General features: G+C 38.3%; 2 protein-coding genes across 2 annotated transcripts; one reads left to right on the top strand and one right to left on the bottom strand.

The window, feature by feature from the left end:
* Nucleotides 1-9571: 9571 nt before the first annotated feature.
* On the top strand, nucleotides 9572-12285 carry LOC148729999 (uncharacterized). The gene is made up of 2 exons (XM_088759645.1): nucleotides 9572-9976; nucleotides 10334-12285. Exons 1-2 carry the CDS (start codon nucleotides 9855-9857, stop codon nucleotides 11616-11618), a joined length of 1407 nt encoding a protein of 468 aa, XP_088615771.1. The 5' UTR covers nucleotides 9572-9854; the 3' UTR covers nucleotides 11619-12285.
* On the bottom strand, nucleotides 11641-13902 carry LOC148729998 (uncharacterized). Its single transcript, XM_088759646.1, has 2 exons — nucleotides 13666-13902; nucleotides 11641-13526 (listed from the first exon to the last, which is right to left on the bottom strand). The coding sequence occupies exons 1-2, from the start codon at nucleotides 13837-13839 to the stop codon at nucleotides 12450-12452; spliced, it is 1251 nt and encodes a 416-aa protein (XP_088615772.1). The 5' UTR covers nucleotides 13840-13902; the 3' UTR covers nucleotides 11641-12449.
* Between the last annotated feature and the right edge of the window lie 5878 nt (nucleotides 13903-19780).

Raw genomic sequence — 19780 nt, 5'->3', positions numbered from 1 at the left:
TAACGCCGAAAATGATCGAACAATAGGCGAAAGTTATGATATACTCGGTGTGGAGGCGCGGTGGCCTAGTGCGCTCGACTCCGGATCGAGTGGTCCGACTTCGAGCCCCGAACCGGGAGAATGCGTTGTGTTCTTAGGCAAGACACTTTACTCTCACAGTGCCTCTCTTCACCCAGGTGTATAAATGGGTACCGGCAATTCAATGCTGGGGGTAACCCTGCGATGGACTGGCATCCCATCCAGGGGGGAGTAGAAATACTCCTAGTCGCTCATGCTACAGAAACCAGAGTTAAGCACCGGCCTAATGGGCCACTAGGCTCGTAAACAGACTTTTATGATATACTCGGTGGAAGCACTTAGCTAAATGCCCAGGAAACACCGTCAACAAGAGAAAATTCATCAAGCTTCAAACTTCGCTGCCTTGATCGGGAACTGTGCTGTGATTGGTCTAATTAAACAACCCATTCGTTTCAGCAGACGTTCGTGGGGGAGGAAGATTGCGTGACGAGCCCAAAGAACGTCTGCGTAGGAGGCTACCCCTGGGTCTCCGAGGAGGGTTGCTACACGGTGTAGCCCACACATAGGAAAACAATGCGGCCCACTGGTTTATTTAATATGTGCACCGAAGTTTTAGTTTTCAATTCCGATAAAAGGATCCCTCTTTAGTTACAGTTACTGATTGCTTGCAACGTAGAAAATGCAAACGCCTCTCTTAAAATCAACAACGGCTCTACGTGTTTTGTTATTGTAGCAAAGGCTAGGAATAGCTTGTGTTAGGTCGCAATTGCAGCCATATTGTTGACTGGTGCGTGCTTAGCATAAATCTGGGGTCACAAGATGTGGATTTCGGTAACGCTGGAGCCTTGACATTCACTGGCGAAAATTGCAACTCTTTCTAGAACTCATGGATTCTTTGTAAACTTGAGCACTTCATCATTCCATTGCAGGGGGCATTGCTGTGGCATTGGACTAAAACTTTCCTAAGATTTTCGTTGTGTTTGACTCTCCTGATGCCTTCCATAATGGCAAATGACATACGTTAAACTTCCTTGCCAATGAAATGCTGTATCGAGCCTTTCGGAGCAACTTTAGAAGAATGTCAGACAACTCGCCCCCTGGACAATTAGCCCCAGACGATTAGCCCCCAGTCTTCGGACGATTAGCACCCAGTCTTAGTTAATGTAAAGGAGAAGTTACGTTCATCTGTTGGTCATTGATTTATGATGAGTTTGAGGCTCCTAAAGGAGGTTTATTTTTTGTGAATGGTTATCTTTATTAAAATTTACTTAATTTTTACGTAATTTAATTTACATGGGTTGCACGAGGTGAGCACAGGCCTCCAGAAGTTCTTTTGAGTTCCTTTGGCCGTCTTCATATTGAATCCAGAGGTCGAAGTGTCTTCTCTGCATTGTTCGGTAGGCTGACCGCTGATGTCTCTTCAGCTTTTTGTCTGAAACTAGACGGATCTGCATGTTGACCAATGTAGCTTCCCGGTGAAGTACCTGGATCAAGATGAACAGGGGCAGCTGTGGTCGTCCTTTGGCGCGCCGGTTAAGGCCATTGTGTCAACCCTCTAGGTCGTTATTCGTTGTGACCGCTTCCCGGAACACGCTCCAGGTCTTTGTCGGGAAGGTCTGACTGGTTATCCAGTTTTCATCTACGTAACTGCAGAAATCCTGTAAGGGTTTGACAGTTGCTTGCTGCTGGAGTCGACGGAATCTGCGTTCGATCTTGTGAGCAGGGAGGTACGATAAAGTGGTCAGTTGCTTTATTAGCTGGTGGGTGCCGCGGTCATTTCTGTCCTGGAGTCCAAGCCCTTGCCCCTTACAGGGGCGTAGCCAGGATTTCTAGGAGGGGGGGGGGTTCCAAATTGGTTCCAACGAAAACGGTTCTAAAATCCTTACATTACGTACGTACAAGACTTAGCGTTTACGCTACGCAAACAGAAGACGCCTTGGTTGCCGTTGAGGGAACGTGTTTATCACTTCCTCGATATTTATATCTCGGTCAGTAAGCATAGAAAAGTGAAGAATTTCGGGAATCGAGAGTCCATTACACTCTTGCTGAGATAAAGTGACTGAGGAGAGCGAGGGTTCCCTGACGCGAGAGGGGGGTTCCGGAATCCCTGGAACCCTCCCCTGGCTCCGCCCCCTCCCTATTGTAGAAAGGCGAAATTAATATTTTGCCTAGTTATATGTTAAACTAGTTTCGTTTGAACATTGCGCGAAATTCATTTTTAATTTGCTTTATCTGTCGTCCTAGTGAACCCTTTCAACACTTCTAACTATAGCTTGAATAAAGTGAATCATTGCCGATTTGTTTGACCAATCAAAGATTTAACAGTTTGAGATCGTACCTTTAGGGCTTGTGAATGTCTCACGTCAAATTTACATAAGCTCGCACATTGCGCGTGGCTTTGAAATAAACAATAAAATACCAATTGGTAAAATTTTGCACATTTTGCGTGGCTTTGAAATAAACAACAATGAATAAAATTTTGCACCTTACGCATGGGTTTGAAATAAGCAAACAACAATGACTAAATGCTCGCACATTGCGCATGGGTTTTCAATAAACAAATAAATATTAGAACATAGCTAGCAGCACCGCGCAATCAGATTCAATATACGTAAGCGTGCTCAAAATCCGATAGTACACGCTCACAGCGTCAGAAAATCGCTTCGCCAGAAATGTTTTTTCGCGCGAGCGGCCATTGTTAGCGCGGGGAAAAAAATAATATATTTCGCGACAATAATGGATACAAACAGAAACTTGGCCTACTAGTCCGAAAACGAAGACAATGTTTCGACCTTTTCCCTTGGGCTAGAGTTCTTAAATGAGGCAGAAAAAGAGAAAAACAACGGAAAAGGAGACTCGGCATTAGCGCCGTCACGACTCGCTTCAACTGATATTGTTGTCCGTTTTTCGCGTCGGATTTGATGCACAATTCCACCGGCTATGTTCTAAAACAATTGGTTCATGCTTTCAGCTGTGCACTATCGAGTTATGGAGCACGTGGGAAGTTTGGAGAGCATTCAAGAAGCTAGAGGTGCCCTCGCCTATCGCCTCGGGCAACTCTTACGCTTCTTTCGTGCTCTCCAAACTTCCCACATGCTCAATTTAACAATTATTCCCCGAGCGCGCGTTGGATATGAGATGATAGATAGCCAACGAGGTGCGTAGCGCCGAGTTGGCTATAATCATCTCATATCGAACAAGCGCGAGTGGAATAATTGTTTTATTAAAAACGTTAAATTAAATTATTAAATTTTATTAAATTTTTAGCTCCCTTTTAATTTTAAGCTGACACGTACGCTTACCATATTCGTAGATTATGGTATATTGGCTGATATACCATAATGGCTAAGCCAATAAAAAGTCTTGAATTGCATTATCCAATGATCTAGTTTTTAATAAAACTCGATAGTACACGCTAAAGCATGAACCAATTGTTAAATAATAAGTAAAAGTTCGCACAATGCGGGTGGCGAGTTTGAAATAAACCCCCATTGATATTAACAAGCAGTCGCCAATAAGTTAAAGTTTCGAAGTTTTGTTCCTGGTTTCTTTCCTTTCCTATTTAAGTTCTCGAAATAAACAAGATGACGAAGAAACATCCGTAAAATATGTAAACAGAAGGAACACCGTTCACTTTTGTAAAATATACTTTATAATTTGACACGTACGGCAGAGAAACGTTCGTAAGAAGCAAATAACAAGAACATTGTTTAGTTCAAAATACACGATAGGGAAACGTTCGTAAAATAAACAGCAAGAGCATAGTTTATTTCAAGGATTGCGGGTTGGGGGCTAATAGTTCAGAGACTGGGGGCTAATCGTCCAAAGACTGGGGCTAGTCGTCTGGGGCTTGTCGTCTGGGGCTTATTGTCCAGGGGGCGAGTTGTCCGGATACCCTTTAGAATACCCGGTTATTTTTTATCCCTATTAATCGATTGCTCCCGTGCTCCCGAACTCGAAGAATAATTAAAAGAGAGGGCATTTAAACAGTGCTCCCGCCTTCCAGCGCTCTCGAAGTCGAAGACTAATGAAATGATAGGGCAGTTAAACTAGTGTTCCTGCATTCCCGCGTTTACGAAGTCACCTTTCTTCGCGAATCGAAAACCACTGATACGTTTGCGTTCCCAGACGGATTTATGGGCGAGAAAATTATCATGATGGCGATGAAAGTTTATCAAGAATGAAAATAACGATATTAGTAGAAATGATAACAAAAACCGCTGACTGTATACTGTGGTTTCGTCGCCTAAACGGGAAGACGAGGGAGACACGTGATTGTGTCAGGACAACAACTTTTGAACACATATCCAAACTGTGTTCAGGTTAATGAAATAGGTGCTGTCTTTGGCTGTGGTGTGTATCCACAAGTAGTATTTAACTTTTCGATGTCAGGGTAAGCTATATTTTGTAAAGGAAACTTCCGTTACTCAGTTCATAGCTCGTCTTGCACGAACATGCGGCGGCGGCAACACATAGGTGTGATAGATTATTGTGTTGGACTTCAAACATGGTCCTCGTAGCTTTCGAAATCCACTTTGAAGTCATTTGAAGTATCTGTGTAATGACTGTTTCTATTTTTTTCAATGTGTGTGTCCTAATTGTAGGTTAAAAGTCCTTGAAGTTTTGGAAGGAAGAGATTCTATTGAATGCTGGCGGTTGGAACTCTTGGGACGCAAATTTATCACATCAAATATCACGCTTTTCAGGATCAAATTATACTGCCTAAAGGTTTGCGAACCACTTTTGTTACGTTAGTGTTATTAAAGTTTCAAACCTACTGTTATTCTAGTGCACTATTCAGACCAAGCTTCCTTTCTTTTAAGATATTTTGATGATTTCGCCGATTTCGGCGCGTATGGTTTATAATTTGAGGTTGACAGTTACTTGATTGCCACAAACCAACCCTAAGAATTTGCCGAAAGTCTCAATTTTTAGATTTTCTGTTATGGGCGGACGTGTTCGCGAGATTAGCCTAAAGATGAACAAAAGGGGTTGATAGTATGCAGTAGTCTGTTGTTTGGTTCTCAGGATATTTAATTGGTTTGTAGGTTGGTACAGAGGTAGTTTTCACAAACTTTGTCTGAAATTAACCTCACTATGGTTAATAACCTGCTACAGAGCAACACTGATGTATATGCAGTAACAAAAAACTGAAAATCGTACTACTTCATCACAATAAGTCCTGAGGTTTGGTTTTGTAAAGAATCAACCTCCATTTTGAAAATATCGGCCGTTGTATACTGTTGTTGTTATCGAACTTTTCGCGGTAAAATCCGCCATTTGGAAAGGGGTCAAGCTCTTACAAGGCACCCTGAGTATTTCTTATTTTGTGTGGCGAGTGTGGCAGTGGGTTTGTCACCTGTCTTACCTTCTTTTCCAACGGAACTCTCATAAGGTTAAAAACCAGTTATTTCTTCATTGTATTTTGTGGGTGAATGGATAAACTTTTAGTAGCTTTGGTTGCTCTTACCACTCAAACTCGACTAGCATGTGATGTAACCACAATGTAACATGTGATGGTAATCACAACCATGGTGCATGAAAGTTGGTGAGGATTATGTTGGTAGTTCAAAGAGTTGGCTTTGAAAATAAACAAATGAAAGAAGTAAAGCCAAGTAAGACATAATTAATGATGGCTTTATTTGAAATAGCTAACAGTGATAGTTATTTGCATGGTAATCCTTAAATCAAAAATGTCATTTGTAAAAACAAATATTTGTATTTTAATAAAAGTGGTTATAAATAGTTAAAAAATTAGTCTGAAATTGGCAAAAATATAGAGTGAACAACATATAAAGAGAAATCTAATAGAACTTATTATGTAAAACAAGTGGAATCTCCCACTTTCACCTATGAAACAAATAACTCCTATTCATCTACAAAACCAATGGTTGTATCATCTGTTGGAAAAACATTAACATTACTTGGTGGTTTTCAGGTGCCACTGGTGACAAAAAGAGGGTGTCTAGTTCATATTTTTCCATTTTTTCCTAATTTTTCCTATTTTTTGGCCCAGACTTTCTCAGTGCTTTTGATAGCATGCAAGGGATTCTGGGAGGTTCATTTGCATGCATGTATTCAAGATAGTGAGGATACTTTGATGCGAGAGGAAGAAGTAGTAAAAGCAGACTTGAAAGTGGCTGATGAATTAACGACTGATGCAATATCAAAACTACATGATGCCCTTTCAGCAACAGCTGACAACATACAAATTGTTAATGTAGCCACCATGATGCTTGACACTGCTAAGACCAAGCGAGACCAAGCAATGCAAAGCTTGGAGAAAATAGGAAAAAAGAGGAATCTGTTGACTGACAAACAGCACAAATTGTTAGATAAGGCCATGTCCTCAACAGCAAATGCTGCCAAAAAAAAAAGAGCAAAGCTAGGGTTAATTACCCAATCTGCTAAAAGGGGGAAAACTGTATAGTGTTGGACTTTTGGTTTTTGATGTTCAACATGGAATACAGCTAACAAAACTTTTAGAGTAAAAGAAAATGATTAATTTAAAGACCTAGTTACATTTTGGAAAGTAGTTAAATTACTATCAGCTTACAAAAAGAGAAATACTTATGATTTACACTAATTTGATCACCTCTGGCATTTTTGTCATTGAATACAACTCAGTTCCTTCTGCAGTAAAAAGGAGTTCAATGATATCATCATCACTAAGGTCTGCAAATTCTTTCACCAATTCCCCATCCTGTTCTGTTGTAATAGTTTACAGTTGTTTAATCATATTGTCAAATATATCTAGGGAAGTCATGTCTTTCCCAGTGATGGTAAGAATACTGGCCATTATTTTACTGTGACATTTGGTCTTCAGTTGCATGAAGCCACACTCAGAATATTTGAGGATTTTCTTATCACTGTCCATAACTTTCGAATGGCACTTGTTGTGGGTTCAATAAGATTGAACTTAGATACTTCCTTCTGGTGGGAATTGCAGCTTCAATTGTTGTTTCTTCTCTAATACAACAAATTCTCAATTTATATCTTTAATCTGTCAGCCTCACTTATTTTGCTGTTTTTCATTAAAGTGAATATAGTTTCACCATTAAATTCTTTAATGACATTTGATATTTTGAAACATTGCCCTGATTTTATTTTACTTGTGTCTTGATTCCACAAGACCAGTCGTAGAGATCCACTGTTATCTGTAAACAAGACTTCTTGTGTAGTCGAAGTTTCTCTGTGAAAATTCACAATTTCTGCAGCACCATCAAATAAAATACAGCCAGCAATGTTGACCTGGGTATTATTTTCTCGACCTTGAATTTCCTCTACTGAGCTGTCTGTTGCTTCTATGGTTTCTTTGTTTATTTGTTGGAGGTCAAAATCTGTCTCACCTCCATGGGGATCTTGAATTTTTGTTCTTTTGGTGAGAATCAGTTCTTCCTTTTTGTTCTCTTATGGTTTTTCTTTAGTTGGAACTTCTGTATTTTAACAGGTGATGAAGACTCAAATTTGGGCTTGAGCACTGAATGCTTCTCTGGGGAGAAGTAGATGTAGCACAATTTACTTTAGTGTTTGTTTGGAAATTTTGCAAAAATATTGGTTCATGTTTTTGCTGGTCTTTGTAGGAAACTGCAGGTTCTGTAAATAAGCAACCATGCTTTGTTCTGTTCTGAATTTAAAGGCCTAAATTATTGAATTTGAGTTGTTACTGACTTGATCAAAAGCATTGAATACTGGTATACATTGACTTATGGCATATATTCATATATGTTATAAAAAATGAAGCCAAGGGATGAAATGCAAAAGAGTCCTAAGGACCCATATTAGAGCACATCAGTAGTGGTACTTGAATGAAAATTATGAAGCAAATTAAAATGTGGTAGAAAGAGATATACTACCAGTCTGGTAAATATTAAAAAAATAAATACACTAAGCAGTGATTTTGTTACAAATTGCTATGATGAGTCCTGGGACTCATTTCATAAAAAAATGAGTCCCAGTCCAAAACCAATGAGTCCTGGTCCGAAAGCCAGTGAGTCCTATAATATTAAAGGTGCCCAAACCTTAACCGAGCCTTCAACTCAAATCCATTTTTTAATAGTAAAGCTGTGTATGGTGTACTGAAATTGAAATACAGTCTTTCTATTTTAAAGCACAACAAAAGACTAAAAGAAAAATCTTCTTTTAATAACAACTTGTTCAAGAGAATGAACTAAGACTTTAAAAGAATTTACACTTTTTGCTTCACAGATGGAAAGGGGAGGGGAGTTCTAATGTTTCCATAACTCTAAGAAAAAACATTATGTTTTAATAACATTTTGTTACTGCATGTCTTATCTTTAGAGTTAACTTATTGTTGTGTCTAAACAAATAGAGATCAATAACAGTAGATAATGCTGTGTCATTTTTTTCATTTAATAGATATAGCACAATTTGTGAGAGGTAATATGGTGGATTCATTTAGGAAATTCAAGTAGCTTAATAACATTTTCTTAATATGTTTGATTTCACGACAGGTACTGCATCAATTTAGACTAATGAACATTTACGTGTATAGCACAGAACTTGCCAGGTATTTTATTAACAGTGTATGATAAGGAAAGTAAAAGGAAAATGATTAGTTCAAGAAATAGAAACTCTTTGATGAAAATTGTGGATTAATTTCTCAATATTGTTCAATGTTTCATCTTGTTGACTATTAAGCAAATGGTAAAAATGGAATACAACTTACCACTTGAATCATTCCTAGTTGGGTCACCTAAAAGGGAATTATTTAGAGAGAATTAATTGTTATTACTTTTGATGACACATAAATGCAGTTATTTTTGTTCTTTAAAAAGGTTCTTGGTCATTTGAAAAAGTTCATTCAATCTTTGTTCCACCTGTGGTCTGCAGTTTTAGGTGTTTAATTTTTTTTATACTTTTAAGTCTATCAAAGTCATTGGCTCTTCTACAAGTGAGGACAACCATTTAACTTGACTTAATCCTACATATGTGATGCCCAATGTTTGTTCAGACCTTTCGATATCCATCTATAATGCAGTGGTTTTGTCACCTTCTCTAACTTTCCTGCTTTGGCTGAGTTATGTTTTCCTTTCTGTAAAGAAAGTGTTTTATAACTTTTTAAAAATGACTATAATAATTATATGACAGGAAATTTCAATGCAACACTGAATCTGTTTTTCTGGATTAGCTGTGCTAAAAATTCATGTTATTGCTTTTCATCAACACGGTTAGAAAATTACTACTGGAAGACAAGTTCTCTCATCCTCTCAATTTTTTTTCTGGAGTTGGTGGCTTCTTGTTACTGACTCTGTGTTGGTCTTTAACTCCGAATGAGCACAAACAAGAAACTCAACCAAAGAGTTTTTAAATCAAATAAACAAATCAACCTCAACCAACTTACAAGAACGTCCCCACAACACTTTTTTGTAAATGCAATATCATATATCAGTGGTATTTGTAACGTGTTCGCTAAGACAGACAGTGAAACACCAGAGACTCTAAACACAACATTTAATCTTGTAAGCCGAGTGCACATCAAGCGAAGCGAACGAAAACATCGGGGAACTCAGATGTAAGGTAAACTGTATAAATTAACTCGACATACATAGAGTCCTAAAGTGCTTACGTCACGTTTCCATAGCACCGGAATTCTGTGGTCTAAACAAACCAATATGGCGTCCCTAGCGTGACACATTGTCGTTGACCTCGAACACTTCAAGAGCTATAATAGCGCATTTTATCCTCCAATAATAGAAATAAGATAAAGAGAATCAAGATAACCTTTGGCCTTACTATTGAAGAGTATAATAAGCGGACAAAAGCACCTGGTGAGCAATAATTCGAGTCAAAACGCCACGGAGACGAAGTTTGCGATGGGCCAGTGTTTTCATCCAGATTGCAATCACACATCTGAAAGCCACTGCTGCCGATTCTTTTCGTTTCCAGACCAGAAAAAACATAAAACACTCTATGATAAGTGGATATCATTTGTAAGGTGAGTATTTTTCGAAAAATATATATTTCGATGCTGTACCATCGATTAGAAATAGCTGTTTTTTTTTTATCTCAAACTGATTCACGATTAGCTGTTTCTCTTTCTTGTCTTATTTCTTTTCTCGCGGCTTTGCCTTTCCTTGTCTTCAGTCTTGATCTAAGATTATTTAGTTACTAAAAAACTATATGATAGTTGTGAATATCAAAGCTTTTACACTAACTAGTATTAAGTAACAAGCTCAGAGAAATACTCGCTTCGCATTCACGTCTTAGACTACAAGGTTAAGCATGTGACCAACTAAACTTTGGGTTTTTTAAGCGCAAGTATAGTAACTGCTTCTGTCTTTTTCTGTTATAGGAGAGGAGATAGAAAGCCCAGCAAACATTCGCGACTTTGCAGTTGTCACTTTAAAGATGGGCGAAAAGAAAATATGCCAACCATCAGTGACAGAAACAGGCACAAGCTGTTTGATAGTTTGGACTTGCTGCCAGGTACAGGACCAACACCTCCCAGTACACCTACCCCCAAGAAAAAACGGAAAGTGTCTGCCGAGCCCACGAAATTACCAACTGTAGCATCTGTGCTTGAAGAGATTAAAGAGAACTCTGAACCATGTTCCACTGAATGCTCACAAGAGGAAAAGACAAGTTCCAAAGAAGCTCTGCTGTCAATAGAGCTTGATATGACTTCAACAGAACTTGCTAAACACAAGGAAGTGTCAAGTTACTATAGTGCACACTACTCTGCTAAGAGCTTGAGCCCTGAGGTGATACGGATGGAGACAGGTCTACCCACTAAGGATGTTTTTGATATTGTTGTGGGATATGTTTCAAGATTCAAGGGTGAAATAAACTATTATGCTGGATGGAAGGTTGAGGCGATCACACTTGAGGACCAGATATTTATCACTCTGATGAAACTGAAACAAAATTATACCAATCTACATTTAGCCCAGTTGTTTTCATGCAGTGTTGCAACTGTTGCTAACATAGTACTAACTTTTGTCCATGTTCTGCATTCTCTCCTGTTCAAAGACATCATAACAACTGTGCCATCTAGAGAAAAGAACAAGATGTGTTTGCCATCTTCTTTCACTGAGTACAGCAGTTGCCGCATTGTGATTGATTGTACAGACATTGAAATTGCTGCACCTAAGCTCATGTCCCAGCAGAATGCTACATATTCCAGCTACAGGGGAATGAACTCTTTCAAAGTCATTATAGGGGTTGCCCCAAATGGAGTTATAACCTATGTTAGTGATCTTTTTCCTGGCTCAGTCAGTGACAAGGTCATGGTTAAAGAGTCTGGGTTTTGTAAACATTTGAGTGCTGGTGATCTTGTTCTGGCAGACAAAGGTTTTCTCATCAGCGATGTAGTTCCAAGAGGTGTTTCAGTGAACATACCACCATTTCTCAACAATGGAAAGTTTACAGAGAGTGAGGCAAGGGCGACAAAATCAATAGCTCGATGTCGCATCCACGTAGAGCGTGCAAATGCAAGACTTAAGAGTTTTCGCATCCTTGGCTTCATCCCAGCATTTTTGAGGTGCCATGCTGACAAGCTATGCCAACTGTGCTCAGCTCTTGTTAATTTGCAGTATCCATTGATCAAGGATGGCTGCGAAGACTTTGAATTTGACTGAATAGAACTTTTTTTCAACTAAATTATAGTACAATGAGTTTTTAATATTATTTTTGTATTACTAGAAGCCCTACTGTAACAGATCAAATGGTATTGACATAGCTTTGGTCAAAAATATGATGTGGTCAGTTTTACATTTTTCTGATATTCATCTCCTTTATGTTCATTAATACAAACTACTATGTGTTCTGTGAAAATAGATTATAATGAAAACCAGTGACATTCTTAAATTGTCATTTCAACTAAATCCAGGTCAGGGGCATGTGACCAGTATGGAATTCTTTCGTCCAGTAGTTCCAAGTGTGAAAGTCGTGCTGGCTTAAAGGTTTTACTTTTGTGTCTGTGAAGCTGGGAGCCTGAGTCCAGGTGTATAAAACTAAAGCCACACTTCAATTAGCTTAAGGGATGGTGAGAGGTAGTCAGAAAAAATAACCTGTGCTGCATGGATTTTGTTTTGGCTCTCTCCCCTTCCCTTTGCATTGCTATGCAAGCCTACTTAAGTGTGGCATAAGTTTTATGTACCTGGGCCCTGTTGAGTAACCAGGATAAGTGTTACCAGCTACCAGTAGCCATTGGTTGCAAAAAAAAAAATTGTTTAAGCTTGCTTTCAGGAAGAATGTAATTTATTATTAAGTTACTATGCTAAATGGAAAAATGTGGGTTCTTTATCTTGTGTCTCTATCTGCGTGTAGAATATGTAATGTTATATTAAGAAATTAATGTATGAAATTTAAAAAAATACCTTTTAACATTAGCTACTGCCTATTTACATTAGCTCCCACTCCCCCCCCCCCCCCCACTCTGATTATGTCCAGCATCTGTGCACCACTTTTCAAAGTTCTCCCTCGGTAATCTTTGGGAATAGTTGATGAAAGTAAAAATCACTCAAGATAGTAATATTGTGCTCCCAAGATTCATCTCGTTCAATCTTGATAACTACACTATCCTTTGTGGTCCATACAACAAAGTAGCAGAATTTGCGCTTTGTCAGGAACATCTGGCCTTGACACTGATGCCAGTAAACATGTGTGGTAGACAGCGTATAATTCCCTTCCTTCTCCTCCAAGTAAAAGTCTTTGTGCCTACAAGCTTCCTTGATTGTCGCATTTCGATGTGTGTAGGGGCACTTACACTCAATCACCGAGTCGTCTCCCACAAGTCCATCAGGGGAAGCACCCAGAACTCCCGACTCGTGTAGCCAAAGGCCGGTCTGTACAGGTGTAAAGTTTGTGATGTTGGTGAAGGATTTCAGGGCCTCAGTCTCATTGTCCTGTCCCCATGCAATTGCTTTAACTCCACTCAAGTTGTATTCCCCAAGTAGTCGCTTGATAAGAGACGGTGTAACTCTTTTTGCCTGGAGGACGGAGCCAAAATTACTGGCAGTCAGGCGGCCTCTACGAGCTTGGTGCCATGCAGGGCTGTTTCGCTGGCCAGCCGTGAGGGTGCTCACAACATTTATGGTTCTCTCCTCTACTTTGGCATTCTCAATCAAGTACTCTAATTGTTTTTCCTTCGTAGATGCCATAAGGAAACCTTCTGAATAAATGATATCCTCAATCGTCTTGATCGGGAGAGGGGTAGCAGGTTGTGGTTCGGGACTCAAGATCCAGCAGGTCCCTGTAAATTTGCCATAGCGCTTTAGTTCGCTGTACAGCCACATCCGATCTTCTCGGCTAGGATCGCGCGCCAAAGGGCTGTAATCCTTCTTCTTCGGTGGCGCTGGAAACATCTGGCTTGCAGACTGTACGCTTTCTGCCTTTCGCTTTCGTTTCCATTGGCATTCCAGGTCCGTCCTGCTAAGGTTATGGATGCCATAAATAAATATGGCTGCCGCGTGACTGCACTTGAACTCGCCGCGAGGACACTCGCATTCTGTGTTTTTTATTTCAAGGTTTTCATCGAGATAAATCTGATAAAAAGATAATTCGAAACAGACACGTAAGTTGCAATATATATTCCGCAATATAAACATTAAATTGGAGGTGAAATCGAGGTTGGGAGTTCTTCGAATTGAACATACGTGTTGTGATCCCAAATTGGCAACTTACTGTGACTTTGTAGTCCTTATTTTTCATGCTTGCTTGGACTTCACCTTTGATGACTCCCCTGGAATAAATAAAGCTTTGGACATGGTCGGATTTGAAGTGGTTTTCTCCGCGATCAAGCGATTTCCGCTCTCCAGAAAAGAAAGAAACGAGTGAGCATATCGATAAAGACGCCATGTTTGAAGTATGAGTTTAAACTGTTTAGACCAGAAAAAAATGCTGTCATGGCAACGTGACGTCACACTTTAGGACTCTATAAATTAACATCGTTACAGTATTGGCCTCTACTTCATAAATAACATCACAGACTACACAAAATTGATGTTATGGCCTTCATCAATGCAAAGGGCTGTATTCTGCTCAGTGTTAGATAAACTGCTTGATCCTTCTCTGCTGGAGAAGATGTAAATGCCTCGATTGTAGTAAAGGCTGTGTTAGCAATAAGTTGGGCAGTTACTCTTGCCAGAACTGTATCTGGCGCATGAGTCTCCCTGGTGCTGTGATGAACAACAATTAGTGTGTCTATTTGCTGGAGAATTGTTCTGCATGGTAGGCTGTTTGGTGTTGGGTGCATGATGAAGCTTTGGTTGCCTTAATGACATCCAACAGACTAAGGGAAACAGCTCTCTTGTGCAATAGTACATTATAAGAGAGTTGACAAGCAGAGGTTGAATTACAATCAGACTCCATACTGGGCCTATATTCACTGGGCTGGCTGAAACTAAGCGGACAAATGGTGATTATGGATTTGGAGATAGGCATACACAAACTGGTAAAGGTGACATTGCATGAATTAAAGGAATAACACTAACATTGGAAAGTATAGACAAAGGTACATGTAATGTCTCTATTGAATATCCTGAGCCTTTTCCTATCAATTACTAGTTTTTGTTTAGAAACCAAAGCTCTTGATATTGATAATTACATCATTGTACTGACAATATTTAAACTTAATGTCATCATATTGGACAATAATTTCTCTGTTTGGTTTCAAAACTGTGTTATTTTCAATTGGTGAAAACAAATTAAACTTGTACATACCCAGTATTTATCCTATTGTACCAATTTAAACTAACACTGAAAACATCATACTTAATGTTCATCAAGGATATTACTGTAAACAATCATTATATTGGGATTAACAGTAACACTGGCAAATGTCAACAGGGTAATGTCTAAATTGAATGCTCTGGTCCTTCCCTTTTTTGATGAGATATTTAAGTCTATGGTATTCGTAATTTCACCTCTACTGACAAGAATTTAAACTTGATATCATCAAATTAGATTACAACTTCTCTGTTTGGTTTGAAAATGGTATAATTATCTTTAAAAATTTAAACTTGCACATAGTTATCTATGGTACAAAAATTTTAACTAACAGTGCAAAGGTGAAGTACTAAATGCTCATCAAGAAAATTAATGATTTAGTGTCAAAAATCATTGCACGAGGAATAACAGCAACATTGAAAAATGTTAACAAACCAATGTTTAAATTGAATGTCGTGGTTCTTTTTATTTTTTTATTTTTTTTATAAGAAATCAAAGTTCTTGATGGTAGTCATTTCTACTAACAAGAGTTTATACTCAGTGCTGTCATATTGGTTAACAATTTCTCTGTTTTCTTTTGAAATTGTGAGCTTGATATCATTTGGTCTCATTGCTGCCTTTATTTCATAAGTTGTATCCAACACAGCTCAATGGTGTTGAAGCTGTTGGTGTGGCAAAGTGAACCAAAGCTTTTTATTATTTTCAGTAATGACCAGTATGCAGAGATTCCATGTTATAACATAATTTTCTAGCAGCTGGGAAACACCACATGACTAGCAATCTCCCACTATGTTATCTGTGTCAGGGATAAGTTTTTTAAAGCATGAAACACAATGAAATTTTGTTGGTGGCTTGCTGTATGCCCATGACTTCACACCAAGGCCGTTGCCATCCTTGAAGCCATAATGTCATCAAAATCAGCCAGTGGTCTTCCTAATGCAACTGATTGTTCTGGGCTAAAGTCTTTGGAGTGTTGAGATAACTATCATAATGATTCTGAGACCTGTAACCTCAGGTTTTTGAACAAGGTAGTTGTGTTGACATCCAGTTTATCAATATATTCCTCCCACAAGACAAGCTTTATTGAACCTTTTCTATCTTTGAGTGTGGATGACTACTGCATTCTTTATTCCACTTTGAGACAAAACAAACTAGCTACTTCAGTTTCAGAGTTAAATACTTTCAGGCCAATGGGAATTCTTTTGTAATTGAGGATTTAAATATCTTCAAGCTAAGAAAAAATGGGAATATGTGATCTTTTATTATCACAAGAACTATGTACACTTTTATGCTATAAACTCTGATGAAAACAATATAACTACCATGGGCAACTAACTCTTCAGCAAAGAAAACTCCAGAACAGTTTTTAACACAAATTTCAAAATATTTGATTTACCCAATTGATGACAGTGGCCGGCATAGAATGAATGAAACAAAATGAAACGGAGCGAAACGAAATGGTTAAAACTGCAAAGAAAATAGCAAACGAAAACCTAATACAATGTAAATTAAGCTAAATACACTTGGGAAAACTACAATGAAAATAATGATGAAAACTACTTAATAAAAAACTTCCATCTGTTGCAATACTGAGGAGTCACTAGCTGACAGCCAAAAAGCTGCACGAAATGGTACGACGAAAGTACAGTTAAGCTTACTGGGTAAAACTGAACAAACTACAATTAACAGTACAGTTTTAAATACTTGCTATGTTACATAACATTATGAAATGACACAAAGCAGAGCAAGAGCAAAGTTTTACTACAATTAGCACTGTTTAAAAAAGAAAAATAAACAAAAGAAAAAGTACAAAGCATTTGCAATCTACAAACAATGCATTGGAATAATAATGAAAAGTCAATGTATGGCTTCTTGGTTGATTTATTTAGTGAAAAAACCATATCATATCCTTAAAACTTACTACTGTGGTTTTTTTTTAGTGGTACTTGAAATCCTGTATAGTTACATCTCCCTTTCATAAAGTTAAGTGTTCACGACATAATCATCATGCCAAGCTGGTGACTTCCTGACAAGGGATGACCTCCACAATTGGACAGCTGGCTTAGAAGTCACGGTTGTATGCATGGTGACAGGCTGGTTGTGATCAATAGCCAGTTTTGTGTCGTGGCTCGTGCTGGGAGGGCTATGTAGTCTGTGGATGGTGGTGCAGAAGATCTTGTTCGACTGAAGGAGGGGGCGGTGTCTCAGCCGTTGTTCTGAGCTGACGCCTGTTGCAATGGTGATGGCGACCGGCAACTTCCACTTCATACGAACAGTTCGGAAGAATCTTCACACAACTTCCAAGAGAGCATTTAGTATCACTAGGGAGTTTCATCCTGATAGACGACCTGGCTGTAACAGTGTTAGTGGTTGACTTTTCGTGTTATACCGCTGCCTTTGCATGGCTGTTTGCTCTGCCAACTTGTCTCCTATCTGGCTGTCTACTTGTGGTTCTAGCAGTTTGGTGTGAGTTGGCAAGAGCGTTCGTGTTCTTCTGCCCATCAGACGTTGAGCCGGTGAGGTTCCAAGGCCTTATGGGGTGTTTCTCCAGTCCAAGAGCGTGAGCAGAGTGCTCTTAGACAGCATTCCACATCTGCCGCAGTTACCACGCGTTGCTTGTTTTTTATCTTTGTTGTCTGCTCATGCTTTCTTAAGCAGCGCTTTGCAAACTTTGACGGTATTCTCTGCTTTTCCGTTTGACTAAGGATAGCGCGTGCTTGAGGTCTTGTTCTTAAATCTTTGTCTCTGTGAATTTTGCAAATTCAGACGAGCTGAATTTGTGTCCTGTTGTCTGTAACCAGGACTTCCGGAATACCATGTCTAGCAAACTGTACTTTGAGTGCGTGGATCACGCTTTTGTTAACTACTCGGTCCTGTAAAAATAAGGTTCTTTATTTTCGCACACACCAATCCAAGTAATAATAAATGTAGAGTCAAAATTCACGTGCTTTATACCTTCAGGCATTTTGCATATGATTACGGTCACATTACAATATACACTAATTAGCAACAATTCTGTTGTGATAAATCTAAATGGTGGTGTGAATTGCTGATTATGCAACATCTCCCCTCTAATAAAAAAACTTACATTGAAACTAATTAAATTGTCTCTAGAAGTCTCTAGAAGACACGTATATTTCGTGTTCTCGAAGCAAGAGGAACACATATCTTCCGCTCTTCCCGCCATTTTGTTTGAAAAGATCAAAACAAGTCGTATGCGCATGTCAAACATAAGAATCGTGCAGAACTCTGGGTAAAAATTAATTTATTTAATGTATTTGTAATGTATGCATTAGATTCGGCACATGAAACGGTTCGACGTATGAATCAAAGTTGATCTTTTGCCGTTCTATCCGACAAGCCCGGTCGAATAGAACGGCAGGTCGACCCGAATACAAATCTGCCGGACCTAATTGATTCAAACGTCGAACTTTACATGTGCCGAACCTAATTATTAGGTTCGGCACATGTAAAGTTCGACGTTTGAACCGGGCCTTAGAAGCTTGTACAAGTCTCACGAAAAAAACGAAAAAATATTTTTTAAAGCGCGCCACAAAGATTTATATCACATGAAAGAGCTATGTTCACTTTTTCATCCATATTAATTTTATTCTTTTTACATCAAAAGAAAGATTTTATTCCTAAGAGCAAAGGTCTCTACAGCTCAACCAAATTTGCATATCATGACGTAATGCATTTGAAAAAATAAACATTAAAATTAATTTAACGGCGCATCAGAAAAACTTATATCATCCGAAAGAGGAGAATTTTCTGATTTTCATGGTACTAAATTTATCTCATTTCGACTTTGAACTTTTCACGAGCCTTTGAAAATATGAGAAACTCGGTTCTAGACAACTTCAGGCACAAGGTCACGCGAGCTACTAATTTAAACAGGATAACACACGCGTTTTCAGCTATCTTTTACCGTTGTTTTCTCTTTTCAGAGAAGCGCAGAAATTTTTGTATCCGACTAAATCAGACGAAGAATTCCTGTAGTTTCTTACAATATTACTCATGTCTTATAATTCAGAAAGACGAAAGAATGCCAACCGATTATCTATGCTTACATTTTACAGTACTTTCGATGACAGTTCAACGGTTCATGAAAATAGACAGTTGTATTTACAAAATTTCTGAAATACGCTTCCACGCGAGGTCTAGATCAACGCATCAAACCATGCAAAACATTCTACTGAATCCATTAATATCTGATTTTAAACATCTATTGCCCAAATAAAAGAGAATTTAATTTTTTCGTTAGCGCGCTTCTAATATTTTACGTTTATCCCGACTTCCGCTCTCGCACAAAAACAAACCATATTATTTTCACTCTAATATTATTAGAGTCCAACAACGAATCCTGTTTTCACTGTTATCACAAAGATACATAAATGTGTCAACATAAAATACCTTATTTTCCCTTGTCTCCAGTTAAATTTCGTTCATAATAGCCTTAGAGTAAATTCAGTTCAATCTGAAATCCAATCTGTACAGACATTTGCATACGTTAAACTATAAATGTTAACGCTATTCGTTAAACTTATTATCTTTATTCGAAAGCACATTGCTAAACGACTTTGCTTCATACCACAGAATATCATGGTTTTCTTGTTACCAAATTAGTCACTAAGAAACCATTTCAATATTCTAGAACTGTTTCACGATCTCAAATACTAAGTTGTATCCAGCTTGAGCTGATTTCATCCTTCGAATGTTTTATTTCAACGAAACAACAGATCTTTCTGATACTAAGATAACATTCTCTTCCCCTTTCGATAGAAGTGTAACCATTTTTCTATTCAGTTAACCAGTTATAAAATTCATACAATTTGTTAGAATCAATGTTCTTTTATTTATCCATCTTAGGAACAAGATCTACACATTTAACCATGAGACTATCGTTAACCATCTTTCAGAATACTTCATTCACTGACATACCACGCACTCAGCCATCATTTCCAAGAATACGCATAACCTTCTACTTCCCGCTAATCAGGACAAAAGAAACATTTGTTCAATTAATAATCAATAATAATAATCATTCAAAATCATTAAAGTTTAAATAAAA

Source organism: Stylophora pistillata, chromosome 5 (genome assembly GCF_964205215.1).
Source record: "Stylophora pistillata chromosome 5, jaStyPist1.2, whole genome shotgun sequence".
NCBI lineage: Eukaryota > Metazoa > Cnidaria > Anthozoa > Scleractinia > Pocilloporidae > Stylophora > Stylophora pistillata.
The sequence above is the reverse complement of the archived record's forward strand: the minus strand, read 5'-3'. Positions and strand labels throughout refer to the sequence as shown.

What these genes read in the sequence shown, in the direction of transcription:
- LOC148729998 (XM_088759646.1), bottom strand. Translation starts at nt 13,839, where the DNA reads ATGGCGTCTTTATCGATATGCTCACTCGTTTCTTTCTTTTCTGGAGAG. An exon ending in ATAAGGACTACAAAGTCACA is followed by an intron (nt 13,527 to 13,665) that starts GTAAGTTGCCAA and finishes TCTTTTTATCAG; the next exon opens with ATTTATCTCGATGAAAACCT.
- LOC148729999 (XM_088759645.1), top strand. Translation starts at nt 9,855, where the DNA reads ATGGGCCAGTGTTTTCATCCAGATTGCAATCACACATCTGAAAGCCAC. An exon ending in AAGTGGATATCATTTGTAAG is followed by an intron (nt 9,977 to 10,333) that starts GTGAGTATTTTT and finishes TTTCTGTTATAG; the next exon opens with GAGAGGAGATAGAAAGCCCA.